At 43.0% G+C, this 24,443-nt stretch overlaps 1 protein-coding gene across 5 annotated transcripts in view; it reads left to right on the top strand.

Moving 5' to 3' along the window:
* The window catches only part of EWSR1 (EWS RNA binding protein 1), a 26,761-nt gene extending 2,318 nt beyond the window's left edge, over positions 1-24,443 (top strand). Inside the window, exons 2-18 of one of the 5 annotated variants that reach the window (XM_018061027.1) lie at positions 2,330-2,366; positions 2,506-2,557; positions 3,814-3,937; positions 4,360-4,377; positions 8,538-8,724; positions 10,565-10,732; positions 12,842-13,053; positions 13,945-14,125; positions 16,872-16,906; positions 17,445-17,477; positions 17,773-17,891; positions 21,165-21,294; positions 22,056-22,178; positions 22,517-22,679; positions 23,049-23,146; positions 23,617-23,869; positions 24,054-24,443. In XM_018061027.1, coding sequence (XP_017916516.1) covers positions 2,330-2,366; positions 2,506-2,557; positions 3,814-3,937; positions 4,360-4,377; positions 8,538-8,724; positions 10,565-10,732; positions 12,842-13,053; positions 13,945-14,125; positions 16,872-16,906; positions 17,445-17,477; positions 17,773-17,891; positions 21,165-21,294; positions 22,056-22,178; positions 22,517-22,679; positions 23,049-23,146; positions 23,617-23,869; positions 24,054-24,093 — 1,973 coding nt within the window. In that variant the 3' untranslated portion in view covers positions 24,094-24,443. Of the gene's footprint in view, positions 1-2,329; positions 2,367-2,505; positions 2,558-3,810; positions 3,938-4,359; positions 4,378-8,537; positions 8,725-10,564; positions 10,733-12,841; positions 13,054-13,944; positions 14,126-16,868; positions 16,907-17,444; positions 17,478-17,772; positions 17,892-21,164; positions 21,295-22,055; positions 22,179-22,516; positions 22,680-23,048; positions 23,147-23,616; positions 23,870-24,053 lie in introns of all 5 variants that reach the window. The other 4 variants (XM_018061026.1, XM_018061030.1, XM_018061028.1 and 1 more) reach the window with 4 other exon arrangements.

The following is a 24,443-nucleotide window of genomic DNA, read 5'->3' as shown; positions in this document are numbered from 1 at the left end:
TCCTCCTTATTTGGCATATTTAGAAAAGTACCTAAAGTATATGTCCACTTTAGCAAAGAAACTTCCAAGTAACCACCATGCAGACCAAGAAATAGAATATTGCTAGCACTCTGGGTTGGGAATATCCCCAAGAGGAGAACGTGGCAACCCACTGCAGTAATCTTGCCTGGAGAATCCCATGGACAGAGGAGCCTGGTGGCTACAGTCCAAAGGGGCGCAGAGTCTAACACGACTGAAGCGACTTGGCAGAGCACTCTGGAGGCCCCCACCCATAGCCCCCTTTCTCCTCAACTTGTCCTGTGTTTTATTGTAGTCTTCAGCTACACGTTTGAGAGTTATAACAAAAAATAACTGCTAAATAATCTGACCAGTGTGTAACTATAGATTTTTGAGGCCATATAAAGATTTTTATGCTGTAGGAAGATAAAAGTTCTCGTGAAGCACATTTACTACCTCCCCTAGCCCAACAGTGTGGGGCTAAATAAATCAGCTGGTTTCCCATTGATGTGAGATCATTCGTTGTTCCTCGTCAGCTTTGCCAGTTGTATGTTTTACATAACTGTTGTTGTGTAAAAGTTCTCCTGCAAACATTGAACTTACATGTCAGTGATATGGAACCATTCCTCACACAGAAGCCTCAGTACAATGTAGGTTGAAATATTTGATTTTTGGTGTTTCATTGGTATGTTTATTTTTTAACTAAAACGTGAAAGAGGTGATTTGAATTTTTATGTGTCACATACAGAGCTGAGATTGTCTTGAACAAATCGATTTACTCATTATACATAGCCTTTGGTGGTTGATTTGATAATGTTGATGATTCAGGGTTCTGAGTTAAGCGTGTAGAGGAAGGAAAGTGGTCAAGTTATGTGTAGAGGTGAAAAATGAGCCAAGTTAAAGAGATGGATTCAGCAGAATGCTCTAGGGGCAGGCCAGGTGAACTGTGAAGCAGGCTTCTGTTGGAGTGAGGTTAGAAACCCCCTCTGTGAAGAGCTGTCAGCTTTTGCTTTCAGATAAGGCACTGCTTTCTGATTGGAAAGGAAGGGCCCTTTGGTCTGCCTTAATGGCGGTATGGTCTTCTGACATATTAATAGAATAAGACAGTAGTTCTTAGGGAGAGCAGAGAATTGGGCAGGATTTTTTTAAAGTATATGAATGTTTACTTCAGTAGTGCCATGAAAGCTTCTTAACAGTTTTATTTTCTATTTTCACTATTTTTAGACACTTCAGTGGACCAGAGGGGTTTTTTCTTTTAAGTCCCCTTTTTGTGCATTTGTAAATTTTTTTCAAAAAAAGAATATTTATTTGGCTGTGCTGGGTCTTAGTTGCGGCACATTGAATCTTCATAGTGGCATGCAAACTTCTCTGTGGTGGTGGTGCACAGGCTTAGCCACCCTGTGCATGTGGGATCTTAGTTCCCAGACCAGGGACCAAACCCATGTCCTATGTTCCCAAAGGCAGATTCCTAACCACTGGACAAATTTCTCATGAAAAGAAAAATTGTAGGAAGGTTTACTTAGGACAGGGGAAGAAAAATAGTGTGTTCTTAAGGTGAAATCACTTAAGTTTTAAAAGATGGTTTTACCTAAAACCAAGCTATTCAACCAAAAGATTAAATGCTTTCTCCTCTGCCAATTATAGGTCTTCAGTGGGATTTGTAACGCGGTAGTTTTTAGATTATAGCTATAACCCCTCATAGGGTCAGCAAACCCTTTAGAACCCCGGTTTGCAGGATAACATGTATCATTTTCTGCCATTTCTTTTCAGCCTTCCTAGGGAATTATGGGCGGTCTAACTTGTTTAAGTGAGGGAGTGATTTTTTTTTTTTTTTTAACTAGGTTTTGAGGAGATGTAGCTACTGGTACAGCCATTCCAGTATTGTAGTGTTATATTCCAGTATTGAAATTGTTGTTGTCTTCCAGTATTGTTACGTTGTTGTGTGCCTCCTGAGGGTAAAATTTTGGGCCCTATTACATTTATCTCGTCTCCTGTTGGTTTTAGGATGATGATCATATATTTGAAATGACAGCCAGTGGGTTAAGGGAGGCTTTGTAGTCATGGGAACATGCAAAGTATCTGCCAAATCAGCTGATCTTGACCTCATTAGCTAGCACTTTGTTCAAATTTTCTGAATTTAACTGGCTTAGACTTATTTTTTGGTTTGGTGTTGAGAGAGAAGAGATACTCATTTGGACCTGTGTTGTCCTGTAGGTCTTCTCAGTACGGTATTTAAAAATTCATCTTCCTGCTGCCTGAATTCCTTCCCTCCTTTTTCTTTCCTCCTTGTAAATTCTGGCTTCACCCTATTTTCTTTTCTTGTTTTCTCTAGATTATAGTACATACAGCCAAGCTGCAGCCCAGCAGGGGTAAGTCAGATTTTTACAAGTGTACTTTGGGTGTGATTGGTTGCTTATTTAGAGTACAGAGCCTCCTCTAATTGTAGAGAATTTAGTAATGGAATTTGGATGTTCTGTATTCAGTTCTTGCATTTAATTTCTCTTACAGCTACAGCGCTTATACCGCCCAGCCCACTCAAGGATATGCACAGACTACCCAGGTAATTTTTAAGATAATTATATGTGGCTGCATCCCCAAGTAAACTTATTTCCATCAGCCATTAAAACAATAGCTAGCATGAATCTTTTTCAAAAATTAAGTAATGGAAAAGTATAATGTGTTTGAAATCATAAAATGCACAGATATTTAAACTTTCACAGTGGGAGTGCTTTTGTAATGAAACCATCCTCAAACTGGGAGTTGCTAGTTCTCCTTTCCTTTCTAGTATTATTTCTCAAGTTAGGTGTTTTGCTCCATGCTTGTTCCTTCTGCATATTTTGTGTTTGTTTATTTAACTTAATTGTACAGCAGTTTTGCAGAGGAAGGTGATAATATGGCATATTGCAGATAAAAAATTGCAGTGCATAAATACACCATTCGCCAGTGGTTCCACAGTAAATGATGGGTCAGCTCTATATGGCTCCCTAACTATAGGGCTTCTGGGCTCTTTCTAGTACATGAGCCTGTTTTAAAATCTAGGCCAAAAGATACTAGAAATTAGCCACCCAGTGTTCTCAAGATCACCTCAAATTCTGAAATGGTCTGTGGCATAAAAGAATACTAATAGCTTTGTTGTGGAAAGATTCTAGGACAGGCAGAATGTGATGTCTCTAGCAGATCTTACATAACTGGTCGTTCAAATCTAGAATGTGATCTTAACTGATATCTGAAGGAACAGCTCATACCTTGCCAGGTTTTAAGTATTACTGATGTCCAAGTTCAAAATTCAGTACTCATGCTTTACTAATCTAAAGGAGACATGTAGTATTCCTCATTTTCTTTGAAGTGGTGTGACAATTTGTAAATCTTTGTCCGATGCTGAAAATCCAGTTTTCAAAATTGTCTGACAGGTTTTAGCCCCATTTTCATTTTTTTTCTCTTTTCATTTTGTTTTTCTAGCATTTGTTTCTATTTGCTAAAACTGCTACACTGGGTGCTAGCAATTATACATCTTTTCCCTCATTATGCATCATTTGAGGGCATCTTGTTAATTTCTTGTATCATTAAATTGAGATTTTTACCTATTTGACTCAGGAACTTTTTTATAGTTTAGGAAAATACAAGTGGATTAGATAAGGGGAAACAAACATTCATGATATTGTGATCTCTTGTCTTTTTTTTTTTTAATCTTTTTATTAAAAAGCATTTTTTTAATTTTGATTTTCCAATTTAGGAACTTAGAAGTAAGTTAGTCCATTTTATTGCTAAAATGCTAGATTCATATATGAAGTTCTTGAATTCTTTTTCTTGGAGCAGGCGTATGGGCAGCAAAGTTATGGAACCTATGGACAGCCCACTGATGTCAGCTATACCCAGGCTCAGACCACTGCAACCTATGGGCAGACCGCCTATGCAACTTCTTATGGACAGCCTCCCACTGGTAAGACCCTGGGAGACTTTGGGGCCACGTTACCTAGGGTGTTTGCTAAGGAACTTGTTAGTTGTGCTCTTGGGTATATATGCTAGTTGATACCTTGGCATCTGGGAATCCTTTATTCTTAGGAGGAGCTGGGTTTTTTGTTTTGTTTTTCCTTTTCCTTACATTCTCCTTGAAGGATCTCTAATAGAATGTGGGTGGGGTAAATTCCAAAGGAAAAAAGAATTTTTTTTTTTATGTATCTTATACAGTGTATTAAATAATCTCACAACAAAATGGAGAATATATAAAAGATTGTGCTAATGCTAATACTGGGTAAGAATGAGCCTTCTTAAACCGAGCTGCTTAAAAATCGCACTGATTTTCGGATCTGTTTGCTTCATCTGATAGTGTGCCCTCTACTTTTTGTTTTGTGCTTTCCACAGTAGAAGGGACCAGTACAGGTTTGACTATCCTGCTCATTCTTGCATGGGAAATGCTTTCCATCTTGTCTAACCCTGTAATGTTAACCCTTTAGGTGTTTTCATTTGTTTAACCCTCAAACTTTTTAACATCACACACAACAAGGTTGCTAATGGAAAATTGCTTCAGGTCCCATTTGCAGATCCATGTCCTTTTTCTTTATGTGATTTTGGGAAAGATTTTGCTTTGTTTTATTTTACATTATTTTGTGTCAAGCCTTAATAATAGTTGTTCACCTTCTCAGAGGTACTTCAGATGACTACTTCCCAGCTGATTTTCCCCTGTTCCCTCAAGGATAGGTTGCATGATTAGATTTATTTAGAGGAACAGATTGCCATCCTGCATGTATTATGTTTGTCTGTTGGTTGGTTTCCAGTCCAGACATGTTTTATTTTCCTTTTAAGTATTAATGATATTATTTTAATCCATAGTATGTTTTAAATATATATGTAACAACATTTCAGGGAGCAAAAAAATAAAAAATGAACTATTTTAAGGATTAGAATAAATTATATCCTAATACTGGGGTTGAAAGTGGAGTGTGTGAAAACTGTACAATAACTTTTTAATGTTTAACACTGTGTAACATTTCAGGAGCCCTACCTTTTCCCCACCCACCCTCTCCTGTCATTATTACTGTAAGAGAATATTACTTTTCAAACTATCTTCAGTCCCCAAGTTATATATGGTCTACCAGAGTTGATAGGAAGAAACTCGCCTATGATTTATTTCATTGTGTGACTGTGTTATGGATTTGATGGGAAGTATTTCCTAGTCTACCTAATGCATATCATTGAATAGGATGGGAAGTGTTTAAACTTTCTGTGGGTGTTGGCAACTATAGAAAAACCTGGAACTGAAATTTTGCAGTTTGTATTTTTAACACAGAATTTTGAAATTGTGAGATGAACTTTACATATTCAAGCTATTAACATTTTTAATGAGATGTAATTGACATACATGACATTAGTTTCAAGTGTACAACAAAATGACTCATTGTGAGTATTGTGTATTGATCGCCACCAGTCTAGTTAGCCGGAGAAGGCAATGGCACCCCGCTCCAGTACTCTTGCCTGGAAAATCCCATGGATGGAGGAGCCTGGTGGGCTGCAGTCCATGGGGTCGCTAACAGTCGGACCTGACTGAGCAACTTCACTTTCACTTTTCACTTTCATGCGTTGGAGAAAGAAATGGCAACCCACTCCAGTGTTCTTGCCTGGAGAATCCCAGGGACAGGGGGAGCCTGGTGGGCTGCCATCTATGGGGTTGCACAAAGTCGGACACGACTGAAGCGACTTAGCAGTAGCAGCAGTAGCAATCTAGTTAGCATGAATCACCACACTGTCATCCTTCCCCGCCGCTGCCCCCCCCCCCAACACACACACATACACACACATCATCCTTTTGATGAGAACTTTTAAGATCTTCTCTCCATAGCTTCTAAGTATATAATACAGTATTGTCAGCTATGGTCACTATACTGCACTTTACTTCCCCATGACGGATTTTTTACAACTAGATGTTTTTAGCTACCTTTAACTCATTTTAAAAGCAAGTGTCATTTGAAGTTAAATAGTACAGCCTTTGGAGTCTCTAAATCATTTTATAAGAACATGATCAAGTCATTTGTAGGAAATACAGTTTCTAGGTTCTGTAGAGCTATGTATTAACTTTGTAGTTTATGGAAGACCTTTCATATCTCCCCTAATTCACCCATCAACTTTTGGAGTGTAGGAACTAAAATTAAACCTGATGAGCAAATTGAGGCTGAATGAAACCAAATAGGACCCCAACAGTAGTAGGTATGTTCACGCAAGCTGAGCACTCTTTCACTCACCTCATTCTGCTTTTGCACATAAAAGCACAAAAAACTGGATAATTACTGGAAGAAGTATATAAAAAGACTCTTTTCTAGAATATTTTAAAATAAAACTTCATGAGGAGGAGCTATATAAATCTCAGCTTATTAATTGAAGTGGAAATATTAGACTTTAGATTGTATTGAACAAAAATTCTGGTGGTTTGTGTGATGTTCCTTACTCTCTTTTTTCTTAAATTCATCACCACGTGGTAGATATGTTGTCTTTTTGATATTGGTCATTTTTATTGTCATTTTGTTCTATTAATTTTTGCTCGTTTTGCTTGGCTGCTTGTGTGGGTATTACAAATGAATTAGATTATTAATCTGGTGTCTATTACTGTAATTTTCAGGGGGTCTGTTGCTGGATGTTTTTGTGACATGAGTTATTGCCCTTAACAGTTTTTGTTGTTTTTTAATTGTTGTCCTTATAAATCTTAAAAATGGCTTGTCATGGAGAGGGGAAAAATCTGTGTAGGAGTAATAGGGTAGGTGGAATTAGATTCCAGTTAAATTTTAAATAAAGGAGTGCTTTATATGGTTGACATTAGGATTCTGCAAAGAAATTTTAAAATAAATAAACAGTCAGATGAATAACATGCCAACTCAAAAAACTTCTAGTGCTTGGGACTCCTGTTTTGTGAAATGTGCTTTCATGTATGTTTCAACCCAACATATTTGAGAAGGCAGTTACTGTCTTTGTATATAATTAATTTCAGAATTGCCCTGAAATGTTTGAAGTGGAGAAGAAAGTATTCTGTGCTACAGATTGGTGACATTTTAGATTGCACAGAGGGAAATTGATTTTTTTTTTTTCTTTTTTTTTGGCTAGTAAGTTCTGTGTAGAGTGAGGACACTGTTATAACTGAACTTTGTTATGAGTACTGAAACTTTTTTGCTTTATTGAGATTTGGATTTTTCTTCGATGGACATAAATGCTGAGTACTAGACTTGACTCTTTTGCATGGCTGACTGCTTGTTGAATAGGAATAAGGATTGCCACGCATCAGGAAAGATTATGACACCTCTTCTAGGAAAGGGACTCAAGTTAGAACCTGCAGGTTTGGGGGTAGTCATGTTCCAAGCCCAAATTGCAGACGGAAGGGCATGGACCTCAGGAATTCCCTGGTGGTCCAGTGGTTAGGACGTGGGGCTCTCACTCCCGGGGCTTGGGTTCGCTCCCTGGTTGGGGAACTAAGGACCCTGCAGCCTGCACAGTGCAGCAAAAAGGAAGAGGAAGGGTGAGGACCCCACCTGGTGTGGCAAAGGCAGGAACTAGAGAGAGACCCTAGCTTGGTCTCTGCACACCTCCAAGGACAGGTGTGTAACACTTGGTTAGGGAAATAGCAGAGAGGCTACAAAGTCCACCTCCAGTATTGCTTAGCAGGAAAAATACTCATTTGCTCATGGTAGGTAAATAAGAGAGAAATGGTGTGGATAACTTGATGACTACTAGCATCTCAAATGGTTTATGTGAAATGTAACATTAATTTTCAGTGTGTATTTTGGGAGTATTAAGGTAATTTATCAAAAAGTTAAAGAGGAAAACCTTTATTGGTCATACGTACGTAAGCAAATATAATTTGTAGTATGTCTTTATTACTAATGTAATGCTGGTAACTGGCATTTTCTTAGTAGTTTATTACCTGAAACATAATTAGTGGTTCTTAAAGAGTGTTTAATCAGTTGTTAACATCTCACTGAAAATTAAACACATCTTCTCCACAATTTCCAGTCTCCTTAAACTTGAACTGCCCATAATGCTTGGAGCTGAAAGCAAATAATTCCAAATGATAGGTTTTAATGCTAAACTTGTACCTGGATCCTTATTTTGCAGCTACTTTATGTCTTCTACCTCCCTTCCTGGGGCATTTTATTCCTGTTTGTAGAGATTTGGGGTATACTTAGGTAGGTAGTTGAAGAACTTGTTTAAGAAGGCCTGCTTGCAAAGCCAGTATAGAATTCGTGTCCCCTATTGAATCCCTTAAAGGTGGGGGCAAAGGGAGCCCTTTTTTCTATATCAGCATTTTCTGTGGCCTGCTCTCTCTTCCTTTCTGTTTGGTGTGGTTTAGAGCAAAAGAGACAGTGCTTTGCTGAAAACTGAGTGTTACCAAAGAACGTAGGCTTTAAATACTGGTTTGTTGCTACTTTTACTGAAGGGGAGATATTTAAAGGGGCCAAATATCATAATATTTGAAAGTGATTTATAATTTGTTCTATTAATGAGTGTCCAGGCAGATCCCTGAGGAGCCAGAAATCTGACGTAGCTCTCCTTTGTTCCAGGATATTCAACTCCAGCTGCCCCCCAGGCGTACAGTCAGCCTGTCCAGGGGTACGGCACTGGCGCTTACGACACCACCACTGCCACGGTTACAACCACCCAGGCCTCCTATGCAGCTCAGCCTGCATATGGTACTCAGCCTGCCTACCCAGCTTATGGACAGCAGCCAGCAGCCACCGCGCCCGCAAGGTAAGGCCCCCTCGCCTGCTTCTAGCGCTGGGGCCTTGGGCGTTCAGAAATGAGAGCACACCCGCCCGTTTGAGAGCACCCTTGACTTGGTTCCTTTGCAAAGCTCACTCAGATCTGCTCGGGTGTCAGCTGTTCTTCACCCAGCACAGTCACACCAGAAATGTTACTCATCTTTAAGTAGATGAGTGGTGCCATCCTGGGGCCAGAATAAGGAATGTCACTGAGTGGGTTGTGTGGTTTCAGTAGAATGGGCATTTTGATATGGGGAGGTATTGTATTTACTTTGTTAAACCCAGATGAAAATAGAAGGTGGTTTCCTCACAACAGAACAACTGATGGACTTAAAGTCTGATGCTTTTACCTTTGGTTTTATTGACCCTGTAAATGGGTCATAGCTTTCTCTTTGGGAAAAAGACTGTAGTTCTCAGTTGGGGGTGGGTTGGTTGTAGAATCATGTATTTCAAGAAACAGTCACATGATCCAGTTGTCAGTTAAGGCTGTATCTATGTCCAGAGTCAGACATTGGTGACGTGGATTTCTGTATTGTGTACTGGCTTGGTAATCTAAGCACCACAGGCAAGTATGAATTCTTAACTGGGCGCCCTGCTATAGGGCGAATATTTGGGCAAACAGTTCGTACTCCATGACTGATAAGCAAGTAAACAATATTAATTATTAACAGAAGATTTCAGGTCTTTGCTTTAGACAGTGCACTTAGGTGGCTTCTGCATACAGTCTTGAAGGAACATTGAATTCTGGTTTGAAAGAAGACTTTAGGGAGTAAACACGAGATCAACTTGTAACCTAGACTTTTTGTCTGCTGTAGAGGTAAGAAATTAGCTCTGGCAAACACTCATGAGAGTACTTCTAAAATGCACAGTGAGTAATCAGAGCTACTGAGTAGTTTACATCTTTTAGACAGTCTTCAGTGGTTAGTGTTAAGTGGTTCCCCTAGGGGCCCAATTCAGTTGACTTAGAATGTTCTCAGATGTTTGAGGTCCCATTTGATGCTCCATTGCAACAGTGTATCTAATCCATGGTGGGGTGGGGGGTGGGGTGGGCAGGTATATGTTAGTCTTTGAATAAGTCATCCTTTTTGGTTTCTTAATTTTTCAATCCCTCACACTTTATAACAGTAATCTGTTTACTGATCAGTGATAGCTACTCACTTTTCCCTCAGAGAGAGGGCTTGTGAACTGTTGCAGCTCTTTGGAGAAAGCAGTACTTGCACATCCCCCCTGGTCTGCCTGCTGCTTCTTGGGCTTTGCTTAAAATAGCAGGCACTCCGCTCTGCTACAGCCCTGTTACAGACTGTGGGGTTGAGGGAGAATAGAAACCTCTGGTTTTTTTCCCCTTGGGATTAAGATTGGGTTTCATCACTTCACAAGGATATTTCCCGGTTCATCTGGAGCATGAGAGGATACCATAGACTTACGTGAATGTTATTTAGCCCAGAATTTGCATTATTGTTAAAGTTTCTTGTTTGTCTTTAATAGTCCTTGTTGAGAAAAGGCATTTTCTTCCTGAACAAACCACCTCCCATCCCAGATCAGTTAAATGGGCACCACAGAGTATTGTAATTGCTTCTATAGCTGCTGAAGTGAGACGAAAGGAGCGTGCTGATGTCTCTCCCGTGGATGTGATTAAGACTCTTCCATCCTTAGTGTTCTCTTCCAGCAGGGACCGTTGGACCAACATTGGGTTTTGATGGAGTTCACTTTACAACTGTATTTATTTCCAAGCTCAATCCTAACATTGTTTATTGCTCATAGATTATAGAGTTCTTACTCAAGAGTTTGGTGTTAAGAGAAAAGTCTCACTTTTTTATTTCTCCTTTTAGACCGCAGGATGGTAACAAACCCGCTGAGACTAGTCAACCTCAATCTAGCACAGGGGGTTACAACCAGCCCAGCCTAGGATACGGACAGAGTAACTACAGTTATCCCCAGGTACCTGGGAGCTACCCCATGCAGCCAGTCTCGGCACCACCATCCTATCCTCCTACCAGGTCAGTCTTCTCTTGCTTCCTCTTGTGGCCAGTGAGCTAGTGGAATAAGAGAGCAGATTTTTTTAGGCTGTTGACCAGCTTGCTTTTGCTTCCTCAGGTGAACTGTGTTGCCTCACTCCCAGGGATAAGCCTGACCACATATTCTACATTAAAACCTCAGTCAAAAACACTTCTAAATATCAGTACATTTTTACCACTTTTTTTTTTTTTTTAAATTTATTCAGATGAGAAACAGTGGCATGAAAGCAGATAAAGAGAACCATGGAAGTCACATTTTCCAGGTGCAGTTGAGATGGGTCAAGTTGCAGGGCATTATTTTTTCAAAAAGAAAGTTTACCGTAATCATTTTATGTTTAACTTAAAGATCCATTCTCACACCAGTCTTGATGGCTAAGCCAAGGCCTTTCTTTTTGGCTTAAAGAGTTCATCGTTCTGCCTTTTGTCTTAATTAGCCGCACCAGCAACTACAGTGTCCAGTTTTGGTTTCTTTAAAGTAGAGGAAAAACAGGTTGTCTCAGATTTATTTTTTTGTTGCGTTTTCAAATGAACTGTCTGAATTGTGTCCTCTAGTGTTAACTTGGTTTTGATAGAATTAACATTGCCCCTTTTTGTATTCATTTCATTGGCTCATGTATAAGCAAGCACAGCTGACTGGTAAGTGTCTGTACAGCTTGGAGCAGAAGGGGGCAGGGTTCGAGCAGTTCCTCCCAAGGGCCCACCCACACCTGTCACGTTGAGAGCACTGAATCTGGCAAGTTGAATAGGTGCGCTTGGTGTGAAGAGAGGCTTTTGAGTCCTTACAGCTTCCCAGGGGCTTCTCTGGTGGCTCAAACAGTGAAGAATATGCCTGCAATGCAGGAGACCCGGGTTTGATCTCTGGGTCTGGAAGGTCCCCCTGAAGAAGGGAATGGCAGCCTACTTCAGTATTCTTGCCTGGAGAATCCCATGGACAGAGAAGCCTGGTGGGCTACAGTCCATGGGGTTGCAGAGAGCTGGACATGTTTGCGCAAATAACGTTTTACAGCTGTGGTAAGGGAGGTGCAGATACTTAAAATCATTGTAGTTAGAATTAAAATTGTATTATGCGTTGTGTTGTTTTTCACTGTCATGGTTCATCTAAAGTTTAATATTTCAAGCTTTATTTCTGTGTAAGAGTATCTTTGGTTAGTTTCCCTTCCCTTTAGTTGACATATGTGAAGGTGAATATCAGTCTGATATTCATTTTTCATACAGTACCTTGAGTCTGATGTTTCCTTGTCCATCTTTTCCTTATTAATGCCCAGATTCATAGACGATCAGGCATGTCTGGAAGTCAGGAACTATATACACACCAAAGCAACTTGAAAATTAGGCTCAGGAAAAACGTGGCCACCCAAACACACATCAGGTGGCCTTGTACCTTCAGAAAACGAGCCGTCACTCCAGGGGATGATGTGGGCAGGCAGCCTGGGGACTGAGCACCATACCGGGCTGCCTCACTTTTCTCGGTGCCGTTTCCTGGGTCAGCCTCCCTGGGAGCACAGTCTTCCCTTAATACAGGAAGCACCTAGGCTCCCAAACGTGCCTTGAGTTTGGTTGAGAATAACTATTGTTCTGATGAGCACGTGTGCTTGCGTGTGTGTGCTCAGTCATGGCCCACTCTTTGCGACCCCATGGCCCTGCCAGGCTCCTCTGTCCGTAGGATTTCCCAGGCAAGAGTGCGAGAGCGGCTTGCCGTCTCTTCTGCAGGGGACCCTCCTGACCCAGGGATTGAACCTGTGTCTCCTGCATTGGCAGGTGGAGCCTCCCAGCCCTCCACTGCCACGCCACCTGGGAAGCCCTGTTTCAGTAAAGGTCGGGGTGGTAAAGGGGGAGACTCTTAATTAAGGTTGTACATTTTATAGATGGGTTTGTTTCGTGTGTGTGTGTGGTATAATACCCTCTCCTATTCAGAACTTGACTCTAAATACAAAAATACTTGCTCATTTTAAGTTCAGTGTGTTAATATGTAAAAAGTAACTAGAGTTTTAAGAGTTTCTATGGCACATGCTGGGAATGTCTCCTACATTTAGGGGACCTAAAATAACAAGCCTCTCCTAACAAACTGTTTTGTTTTGTTTTTTTTCTCAGCTACTCCTCTACGCAGCCGACTAGTTACGATCAGAGCAGTTACTCCCAGCAGAACACCTACGGGCAGCCGAGCAGCTACGGGCAGCAGAGTAGCTATGGCCAGCAAAGCAGCTATGGGCAGCAGCCACCCACTAGTTACCCCCCCCAGACTGGATCCTACAGCCAGGCTCCAAGTCAATATAGTCAACAGAGCAGCAGCTACGGGCAGCAGAGTGAGTTGCTAAGAGAGAAAACCAAATAAGAATGGTTGTGTTTGGAGTTTCTGAAACGGGGAAACACTCTACCACTGTGTGCTTTTGAACTCCAGGATGCATCTTGAGGGTATCATATCCTGGCTAATAATCCTGGCTTTTCTCCAGTTTAATTGTTGTTAGTATGCCTTAGGAGAAAAGAGAGTTTGTAACTGACCAGAGAAAAAGTTTCAGACTGCCAGCCCTGCTCTCTGGGGAGGTTATATGCAGTGAGTGAAGCCAGCTTTTCTTATGGCCTGCCCACCCCAGCTCATTAAGAGAGTGTGAGCAGGTAGCTATTGAAGACTCCTGCAGTTTTGATAGTTTAAAAGATACTGTATTTTGATTTTTTTGGTGTACATTCATAAGACAAAAATTTTTGTGGAATGCTTATAGTTAATTTATGTGGAAAAGTAACCAAAAATTCAAAAAGTTGTCTTCACAATTTAGTCTTTGCCTGGATTGTTGTCTTTAAAATGCACCCATGAGTATGTCTCATTATGACAATGAGTTGTGCTTCTTGATGGAGACGACCCCTTAGCAACCCCCAAGAAACCTGGCTCCATTTTTGTTTGAGTATGGTTTAAAGACCAGTTTTTTAAGGCATCTTGGGATACAGAACCCTGTGAACTGTTGGTCAGAGTCCTGTTTTTGTTTGAGAGTGGTTTTTTCCTAGGCAAACTATATGAGATTACTTCAGCCTTTTTTGTTGAACTTTATGAAAAGCTTACTGATGGGGGACTTAATCAGATGTAAAGAAGATGATACCTCGGTTAGTGCCTTGCACTTGAGAATTCTATGATTCCAGGAGAAAGTACAACAGCAGTGGTGTAAATGCTGATCCATGGCTTACAGATGTGACTCTTTCCTCAGGTTCATTCCGACAGGACCACCCCAGTAGCATGGGTGTTTATGGGCAGGAGTCTGGAGGATTTTCCGGACCAGGAGAGAACCGGAGCATGAGTGGCCCTGATAACCGGGGCAGGGGAAGAGGGGGATTTGATCGTGGAGGCATGAGCAGAGGTGGGCGGGGAGGAGGACGCGGTGGAATGGGGTAAGAGCAAACCTTTTCTCCTTTTACCTAATTTTGTTTCATCCATAGGATTTTCAGTGGAAAGAAGGGACTGAAAGACATAGGAAATTTATTTCTGCATTTCCATGGATAGTCTGATGAGCCCAAGCCATCTTGCAAACATGGAAATGTCATCTCTGTGGCATATCTATAGAGGCAGTTTGCTTTTTTCAATGCCAGTTGACTTGGTTGGGTTGGGGAGAACAAAGAATGGTTTTGAAACTAGAGCTTTCAGTCCCCTTCCTGGTTTCCAGAGGTCAAAAGCCTCCTGGGTAATAGATTTGGGATGGAACACACACAACCCTTCTAACAACCCTAGGTGTTTGACTAATTGCTTCTGAATGATTGTCTTGAAATACGTGGTGTATATACTGCAGAAAAGGAATGCAGCTGTTTTCCACAATGTTTGTCCCCAACTTCTGTTTATACTTGGAACTGTTGAACATAATGATGAAGATCTTGGTCCCATAACCCTTGAACTATGGCCTGAGGTGCACTTGGTGTACAGAGAAGTCTAGTAGCTTTGTGCAGAGTAATGTATATAATTGTGGAATCACTCTCCCCAGTGGAGATTTTGAGAAGTCTAAATCGGTTTGACCATTTTGATGGATGGAACGACCTGGTTTAGAAAACTTTGTCTAGAGTAACATGAACCTGCTACCCCGCCCTTCCCCTCCCTCCTCCCACATCCTTTTCCCTTTCTGGTGTCTCTACTTTGATGAAGGTGAGGTGAAATGTTGGTTAACATAATCCAGAAGGCTTAGTTCTGTGTGTGTTCTGTCCCTGTATAAACTAGTGAAAAAAAGTTATGCAGAATGTTGGTATAAGTATAAATTGGATTTGGTGCCACTGTTGGTTCAAGGAAAAACTGAATATAATTTCTTTAGAAGTGTAGTTCAAGATTAAATATATAGTTGATTTTTAAATTTTATATTAACAAATCTGTTTACTGCTGAAATACTGGTTTAAAATACTGTTTTGCATATTCTGCATAACTTAAGTCTTTAGTGAAATCTTTATTGGAAGAAAGTCATTTTATAAGATGCAAAAATTTATGAGTAATTTCGTATAAAGTAGAATCAATCTTCTGATTTGGAGAATATCATTCCATTATAAAGGTTTCACTTCTTTACAGATGTTTTAAATAGATGTAGACACTTGAAATCACTATCATCACATCTCCAATCATTTAGACTCCTTAGTATTTTTCAATTGCAAAACCAATTTTAAGTTTACTCATTTCAATTCTCCAGAAGTAATCATTCTACTAATTTTGCTAGATTTTGCTAGTAGAGGGTGTTCCCTCTTTCTCTGAGAAGTCTCTGCTGAAGCCATAGGAAACACCGTGGCTCTCCCCACAGGCTTCTCAGCAGACTGTGACGCGGTCCGCGGGACCCTGTGGGGACAACACAAGAGCCCCCCCTCTTTTTTTTTTATTGTGGTGTGGTGATGGTTTTCAGTGTCTTCTGCAGGTAAGGCACTCAATGTTGTTAACATGCCCTTTCTCATTGCCTCAGTATTTTGATATTTTCATTGGCTGTTAAACGTGGAAACTTTTTAACATGCTTTGTCGCATTTATATGCTACAGGTTACAAAGTGAGAGCCTTGTATACACTTCAATACTTAAAAAGTACCCGTACTCAGTACTCAGCCGGCAGCATAATGAAAAGTGGGACTAGACACGGTGTCCATATGGAGAGGAAAAATATACATAGAATATTTTTAACAAAATGTATTCATTGTATAAATGGAATCCTTCTGTAACTTTGGTAACTGCATACTTGTTGTTTGGTAATGAACCAGAGGAGGTATAATACTCTAGAATTGTGTAACATTAAAGTGTAAACTTTTGTGTTTAAAGAGAGAGAACATTTTATGGTGTGTACTTTTAAAAAGGAAGCAAAGCTGCATGCAACAGCTTGAAATTGTGTATTCAGGTATTAAAGGTGCAATACTGGTTAGAAAAGCTCAGGGCCTCCCGCTGAGGAGCTGCCTTTTATTTAAGAGAAAAACCTAAAAGGCCCAATTCTTACTCTTCCCCTTTCAGAACACATAAGGCAGTGATTTATGCTGCCGTTGTCATTGATCTCAACTGATACGTTTATAAAGTTGCACCCCCAGTCTGTGGAGCCTTGGTGTTTGTTGTAAATTCTCCTTTCACAGCGATTGTTAAACCCCCTAGTGCCCTGAAGCGTGTGGCTTTACGCTGAAGATCGGCTGGATGCGTCCTCTGGTGTATGTCATAGGCCTCCACTGTGGTGTCTCCTGCTTTTTATAAACTGTGATTGTTAAGAAGCCCAGGGCCTCACTTGGCTCTCCCCTGGGAGAGGTTGAGGGTGCACCTTTATGAACATGAAAAGGTTCATCACAGCAGTTACCTGGCCTGCTGCTCCTCTCCACACAAGCTCTCCCTGTTTTTCAACTGATGGGGTGGGTGTTTGGGATGTATTTTTCCCCCAGTTTGCCAAGTATTGCACTATTAATACCAGCCCCTGAAATGAAAGGAATCAACCACACTGGTGTGTACAATCAGACAAGCAAGGTTGTATATAAAGGAAGTTTGAGCAAGCTGCCCTGAAGAAAGGCATAGTGACAAGATGAGAGAGATGCATTGTTTGGAGATGTGTTTAGCCAGTGCCCTTCTTCCCCACGAGCCCCCCCAAGGCTCAGAGCGGTACTGGCTTTTAAAGGGAAAGGCCTTCATTTCTTCGTTTATCCCCCCAGCAGCGCTGGAGAGCGAGGTGGCTTCAATAAGCCTGGTGGTAAGTTTTTGAGTATTACCATGGATAGTGTTTAAAAAAAAATACAGTCAGTTTTTAGAAAACTATAATTTTTTATTAGTTCGATAAGCGGTTTAAAAATGATCTCTACAAAAGAGACTAATGGGTACTGCCGGCACTGTCTTAGGGGTAATAAGGTTAACCTACGGTTACAAAACAAAGGGTGACTTGGAGTATTGAGCAACTGCTTCTGTAATATGGGGGAGAGTACATTTTTAAAATTTGGTTTATTTGGAGGAAAAAAAAATTGACTTAAATTTAACACTAATTTGGCACGTAAGCACTGAGAGTGTATTTGGTTAATGGTTTAAAAGCAAACTCGAGCAAAGGAGAAGCAAACCCTAGCAAACCTGCCACAGACGTTAAAGGGGCACTGCTCCATTTTAGCAGTGCGGGTCATTTTGAATTTAATGAAGCCCCATCAAATGGTGGTATAGTAGATAGCTATGTGTGTTTGTAAGGTTTGTAGCTTGCAAGACGTGCACTAATAATATTTTGTATGATCTTTCCTGGTTGGCAGGACCCATGGATGAAGGACCAGATCTTGATTTAGGTAATTTTGAATTCCTGGAGCTTATGTTGTACTTTGTAATTGAATAGCCCAGAAGCAAGTGTGTGTTGGAGTTCAGCAGCCAGGTAGATGAGTGGAATACTCTCGCTGTCAAGAGCAGTTTGGGGCTTCCTTTATCTTGAGTAAACAAAAATAAACCAAAAGTTCCGTCTCACTCTTGTTAGTAAGGCTGGTAGTTCTCTTGGCTTTGTGATGAACGCTAGCAGGCAGTAGTGAGCGCTGGTCAATCAGCCCCTATGGATACATGACAGTAACTGCCTCTCCTTTTCTCCGGAAGGCCCACCTGTAGATCCAGATGAAGACTCTGACAACAGTGCCATTTACGTGCAAGGACTGAGTGACAGTGTGACTCTCGATGATCTGGTCGACTTCTTTAAGCAGTGTGGAGGCGTTAAGGTGAGTGAGAGCGAGACCTCGTGGGCTGGCAGAGCTTGTAACCACAGGGCGTTTTGGAGAGAACTGACTCGGAGAGTTTCTGAAGTGGCTTGATTTTTTCCTTCTGGACTGTCCATACGTGGTTTACTCCTTAAAATACAAAAAGCAGAAAGTGAAAAATACTGTTCTATAGAAAAGCAATCCTAAACACGGTTTAAGCATATTTGATAACTCAGGGTCACTTTTATAAAGTTAATTGTAAGACTATTTACATGAACTTTTCGGGGGGAGGAAATACAGACTGTAATGTTTTTAAAATAACATGTGTCCATATCCCGCAGTAGGGCTCTATGAGTACCTTTGAGGTGCCTGGTATATGTCTTCCTTTCCTAGTTTTGTCCCTTCTCCCCACTTGAATGTGGAATTTTATCATTCCCTTTTTTATAGATGTACCTCAATAATATTTTGTTTCACATAATTTTGAAGAATAAATAAACAGATACGAACCCTTAAAGTTTATGCAGTGTGGAACATGTTGTAAAGAAGAATATAGTTGTTCTGTGTTCAGTGATCATAATTCTTAAGGATGAAAATAAATACAGCAAGATAGGAAAGGGATAAAATGAGGAACAGAGCCAGTCCAAGTGCGGAATAATTTCAGAATAACAGCAGGAATAGTGAGACAGGAACTTGCCTGGCAAGCTTGAAGAAGCTGGAGTGGCTAGAAAGTTTGGTCTGAGCTACTGTGATGGTTACCAATTAAATGAGGAAAACTAAGAGAAACTGGAATTTTGAGGAGGGTCCCTAGGTCAGAATCTCAAAGTTTGGGCGTCCTGTATTTATTTGTGGTGGTAAGTTCTATAAAGTTGCTACAGACAACTGGATTAGTGAATGCCGAGCCACCGCCCCAGAGGTGTGCACACATCTCACGTAGATTGTAATTACAAATTCACAGTTCATCCTGATAAATCCTACTCGTTTTACAAAGAAAAAGGTTCGGAAGTGTGACTTGCCTGAGTTGGTGTTCCGATTTGTCCCACTAGTCCCAGAGCTAGAATTCGTTACAGAACGCTGCCCCGACCTCCCAGCTTCCGGCCTCCGGTCGCTTCTAGGCGAGCTGGAACGGGAGGGAAGGGCATTGTCTTCCTCTGCTGGGAACATGTGCATCCGGCCACACGTTTTTCACTTTCTGTTCGTTGCCACAAATAACCAAAGAAAGTGCCACGAGTATTGATTTTGGAGTGACAAATACTTGAATCCACGAATAATGAGAACTGACTATACCCAGGTATAGACCTGCTGGTTCTTAAGGTGTGTGTGGTATTTAACCTCAAAGTACCATCTGGCCGACCAGTGTAGACTCTTCACTGCACATCCACCACAGCCTCACCAGGAAGCACGTGTTTGGTTTTTTTAAACTTTTAGTAATCTGGTAGAGGAAGATGGAAATGCAGTTTGCTTTCCCTTGATGGTTGATGATGTTACAGTGGCATCCTGTCTTCTTTGAAATGCCCGTCTGTGTCTCACACACACTTTTCACTGGGCTGTCTCTCACTTGTTGGTTTATATGTGGTTCTTTATATTGTCTGAATGCTAATCTCTTGTCTTTGTTGTGAATACAAGTCTTCTGCTTTGTGGCTCAGTTTTGAAAGGGCGGACTGGGAGATCGTACCACTCTGTTTGCAGGGTCTTCGTTCCCCAGCCAGGGGCTGAACCTACGCCCGTGGCAGTGAGAGCAGAGTCCTAACCTCCGGACCACCAGGGAGTTCCTGAGGCTCACATTTTTTACTCATTTTCTTTTGATGAATAGGAATTCTTAATTTCTTCAGTCATTACCTTACTGGGTTGTGTCTTTATGTTTTTTATCTGCAAGGCCTTTTATTCCACCACATCTTTGTGAAAGGTCTGCCTTTTCCCTGGTGGTATATAGTGCTGTCACTCAGGAAGCCCCCTTCCTGGATCTGTTTCTTGGCTCCATATATACTTTTTGTTGATTTGTGTGATCCAGTGCTAGCAGCTCTGCTAATTACTCTGTGCTAAATCTTGACCTCTAGTAAGGCAGACTCTTGTTTCATTCTTTTTACTTCTTGCACTCCTATCCATACATTTTCGAACCAATTTACGAAGTTCCTTAAAAACCCCAGTTGGGGGCCTTCCCTGGTAGTCGGGTGGTTAGGGACTCCATGGTCTCTGCAGAGGCGAAAGCGGTACCGTCCCTGGTCGAGGAACTGAGATCCTGCGTACCTTGTGGTGCAGCCGGCGACCACACACACACACACAGGGTGTTTCCTGGATCTATAAGAATTGGAGAATTGACATGTTTATGACACTGAGGGCTTTCCTCCCATCCCCCATTAACACTGTATTTGTCTATTAGGCCTTTGGTGAAGCCTAGCTCCTTAAAAGTTTTGCAGATTTTTATTAATTTTTTTCATTAATGGGCTGTTTTGGAATGGATTTTGTGATCCATCTATATAAAAAGTTGGTAAATCATAAACTTCCTACTTGTGGATTACATAGTATATTGTCTATTTGGGTATGTAGGATTTATTCCTAGTTAAGAAAGTAGTGTTTACTATCAAGTTTGTAAAATTAAAGACTTTAAAATTATATAACCCATCATTCATACCACTATCTTGTCCCATTTCCTTTGTCTTTATATGCCCTTTATAAAAACATAGGTATCAGTACCTGTATTATTATAAGTTACTTCTTTTAAGCTCTATACATATTTTCGTGTATCACTAGATACAAAATGTGTATATCCTAAAGAGTTTGGGCATATGAACATGTAATGCAAAAAATACATGAAGCCATATTCTTGTGTAGCATGGCTCCTGAACTCAGCCTGTCTGCATCTGGTGTTGAACTGGGAAGCTAGTTCTGTTGTGTTTCTGGAGGGAACACTGGCTGTGGTTGAGCTTGAGGTGGTCGAGTCCTCTCTGCACACTCACAGTCCTGGGTGTTGTGTTTAACGATTGAAGGACAGTCCCGCTGTGTGTGTGGTGTGTCTCACGGGTGGCCTGACTGCACCCTAAGAGGTGGCTGCTCACTGGGAGCCTGTGATACGGCCCTTAGGGTGTTGGGGCAGGTACAGGCCATAGGAAGAGGAGGCTGGGGAACAAATGGGACACAATTTAAAACTGTGGGCCTATTTTGGTTTTATGTTAAAACAAAGTGATTTAAGTGTACATAGTTGTGGTAGCTACTTTGGAAAAAGTCACCGATAGTCCCACCATTCCTCTGAAAACTAGTATTTCTGGTCATAGCTTAATTATGCTCTTTTATGCCTAGATGAACAAGAGGACTGGACAACCCATGATCCATATTTACTTGGACAAGGAAACAGGAAAGCCCAAAGGCGATGCTACAGTGTCTTATGAAGACCCACCAACTGCCAAAACTGCCGTCGAGTGGTTTGATGGTAGGAGCCCCGGCCCTCCTGGCTCTGCCTCCTCGGGGCACACGGAGGCTCTGGGAGAAAGTGTGGCGAGGGTCACCTTGTAGGTAAAGGCCTTGTGCTCGAGTATGTCCTTGTGTTAGAATGATTTTCTCTTAATGTGGCTCTAGGGACCAGGACAGATAGACTGTCCCTCTGTGCAGCCACAGGTGTGCAGGAAGGAGGACTCAAGAGTCGGAGGAGCAAGGAGACCCTCTCTGCTCCTGGAGGAGCGCTGGGGGTGTCCAGGAAGCAGCTTGCCTGCTCCCCTCCACCACACGAGGGCCAGGCGCTGACCTGGGGCTAAGAGGTCCCTTATTTTCAGTCGTTCTCATTCAGATCCACTTGCTTCTCTAAGAACAGATGCCGAGAGGTGCAGAAAGCCCCACAGACCTCTCAGCTGTGCACATTTGCAGCGTGTGTGTGTGTGTGTGTGTGTGTGTGTGTAATGACTTTGATGTTGATCCTGGAGTTTCAGTTCTCAAAAAACCAACTTGAAAGTGTCAGCAAGTTCTGTCTCCTCTCAGCCACTTCCTGCTCTCCTTCTCATCCTATTAAGGCTTTTCTGGTCTCGCCTGTAAAAATCTCGGGGAAGATTGTGGGAAGACACTGATGCAGTGGGAATGGTTGAGTTTGATAATGGGGTGCAGTTGGTGAAAAAGGAGTTGTGTAACCTTACCTGATCCCCTCAAGGGGAGCAGGAGTTGGACACTGGGAGTGAGGAGTGTTCTCATCTCTTTTTCTAGGCAAAGATTTCCAAGGGAGCAAACTTAAAGTGTCTCTTGCTCGGAAGAAGCCGCCCATGAACAGCATGCGGGGCGGGATGCCGCCGCGCGAGGGCAGGGGGATGCCGCCACCGCTCCGAGGAGGTATTTACTGGCGCGCTCTGGGCTCTGCTCTGCCGCTGTGAATGTTCTCGGTGCCCTTGTCTGTGAGGAGCTTGGTCTCTAGAGTGAGAGCAGACCCCTTAGGAGCACGGACAAGGCGTGTAGACTCAACACTAGCATTGAGCACTGACGGCAGAGGGGGAGGGGCTGATGGGGCGGAGGCTGGGAGCCAGGCTGCTGCGGGTCGGCCCTCGGGCTGCCTTTCGTTTCTCCTGCTTTGGTCCCTCACATGTCAGGAGGCCTGTCCTCCAGCTGTAAGGACAGACCACAGAGACACAGAGCTGTGCCCAAAGAGGTGGTTTGCTGTTTCTTTACTACAGGTCCAGGGGGCCCAGGAGGTCCTGGAGGACCCATGGGGCGCATGGGAGGCCGTGGAGGAGACAGAGGTGGCTTCCCACCAAGAGGGCCCCGCGGTTCCCGGGGGAACCCGTCTGGAGGAGGAAACGTCCAGCACCGAGCCGGAGACTGGCAGTGCCCCAACCCGTATGTACTCACCCCCGCTCCCATCCTGGAGAGGCCTGCCTGCGGGCTTCCTTTGTCCAGAGCAGCTTGACCCTGGCCCTGCTGTGGGGTGGGCGGCCCCGTCAGTCCTTACCAGCTGCCCTGGTGCCTTCGGGAGACGGCCACACAGTCCACGGGACTCAGGCCCACCTGCACGTGCTTGTCCAGACACTCAGCCGGATCAGACCCTGGTCCTGTGCTGTGCTGCCTGAGGCTGTCGCTGCAAAGCCGTTTTCTGTAGTCAGATCCTCTGAGTGGAGTTGGACCTGGACTCGGTGTTTGTGGTGGTTTCTGCTCAGGCCTGGCTTGTTTGGTAAGTGATTCCGTTGTGATATAATTTTATTTATGCAGGGGCTGTGGAAACCAGAACTTTGCCTGGAGAACAGAGTGCAACCAGTGTAAGGCCCCAAAGCCTGAAGGCTTCCTCCCACCACCTTTCCCGCCCCCGGGTAGGTACCCGCAGCTTCTTGGCACTGAACTGCTAATTAGCTCCATGGGCTTGGTAACCAGGGTCAGGTTGGTTTCAGCAGGTGCAGCCCTGACCTGGGGTGCTGTCAGTTCTGCACTTGACCTTTGAACAACACAGGGGCACTGACCCTCTGTGCAGTTAAAAAAAGTCCCCTTAAATTTCACCATCCGCCCTCCACCGCCGTGTTTGTGGTTCCACATCCTCGGATTCTACAGACTGCAGGTTGGGTAGTACTGTACTTCATATTTGGCGGTGGGGGAAAATCAATGTGTAAGTGGACCCCTGAGCATTTCAAACCTTTGTCAAAGGGTCACCTGTGGTCCCAGCGTCAGTTCTGAACTGTGACCCGGTGTGCAGCAAGGGAAGCGCTGGCCCGGCTCTCCGCGCGAGGCCTCTGCGCTCAGCGTTCTGTCCTGGCACTGAGTGTCCTCTCCTGCACTCTCCCCTCAGGCGGTGACCGCGGCAGAGGTGGCCCTGGAGGCATGCGGGGAGGAAGAGGTGGCCTCATGGACCGCGGGGGTCCCGGTGGAATGTTCAGAGGCGGCCGTGGTGGAGACAGAGGTGGCTTCCGTGGCGGCCGGGGCATGGACCGCGGTGGCTTTGGTGGTGGAAGACGAGGTGGCCCTGGGGGACCCCCTGGACCACTGATGGAACAGATGGGAGGACGACGAGGCGGGCGAGGAGGACCTGGAAAGATGGATAAGTACGTGGGGGTGAACCCGCTGGGGGGCCTGGGCCGTCGGCCCCTTCCTCCGGAACAGGTCTTACCAGCCCCGGGCGAGGGTGGGTGGCCGCCCCTTCCCCTCTCCCACCCCTCGGAGTCACCCCCCGCCCCTTCCCCTCCCCTCTTCGCCCCATCCTAACCCACCTTCCCTTCTGCTGGGCAGAGGCGAGCACCGTCAGGAGCGCAGAGACCGGCCCTACTAGACGCAGAGACCCGCAGAGCTGCATTGACTACCAGATTTATTTTTTAAACCAGAAAATGTTTTAAATTTATAATTCCATATTTATAATGTTGGCCACAACATTATGATTATTCCTTGTCTGTACTTTAGTATTTTTCACCATTTGTGAAGAAACATTAAAACAAGTTAAATGGTAGTGTGCTGAGTTTTTTTTTCTTATTTTAAAGATGGTTGTTTAAGACTAAACAATGGGAACCCCTTGTGAGCATGCTCAGTATCTTGTGGAGAACCAAGAGGGCCTCTAACTGTAACAATGTTCATGGTTGTGATTTTTTTTTTTTAAATAAAATTACAAATGTTTATAAACAGTCA

Source organism: Capra hircus, chromosome 17 (assembly GCF_001704415.2).
Source record: "Capra hircus breed San Clemente chromosome 17, ASM170441v1, whole genome shotgun sequence".
NCBI classification, from domain to species: domain Eukaryota; kingdom Metazoa; phylum Chordata; class Mammalia; order Artiodactyla; family Bovidae; genus Capra; species Capra hircus.
This window is presented reverse-complemented; position numbering and strand designations above follow the sequence as displayed.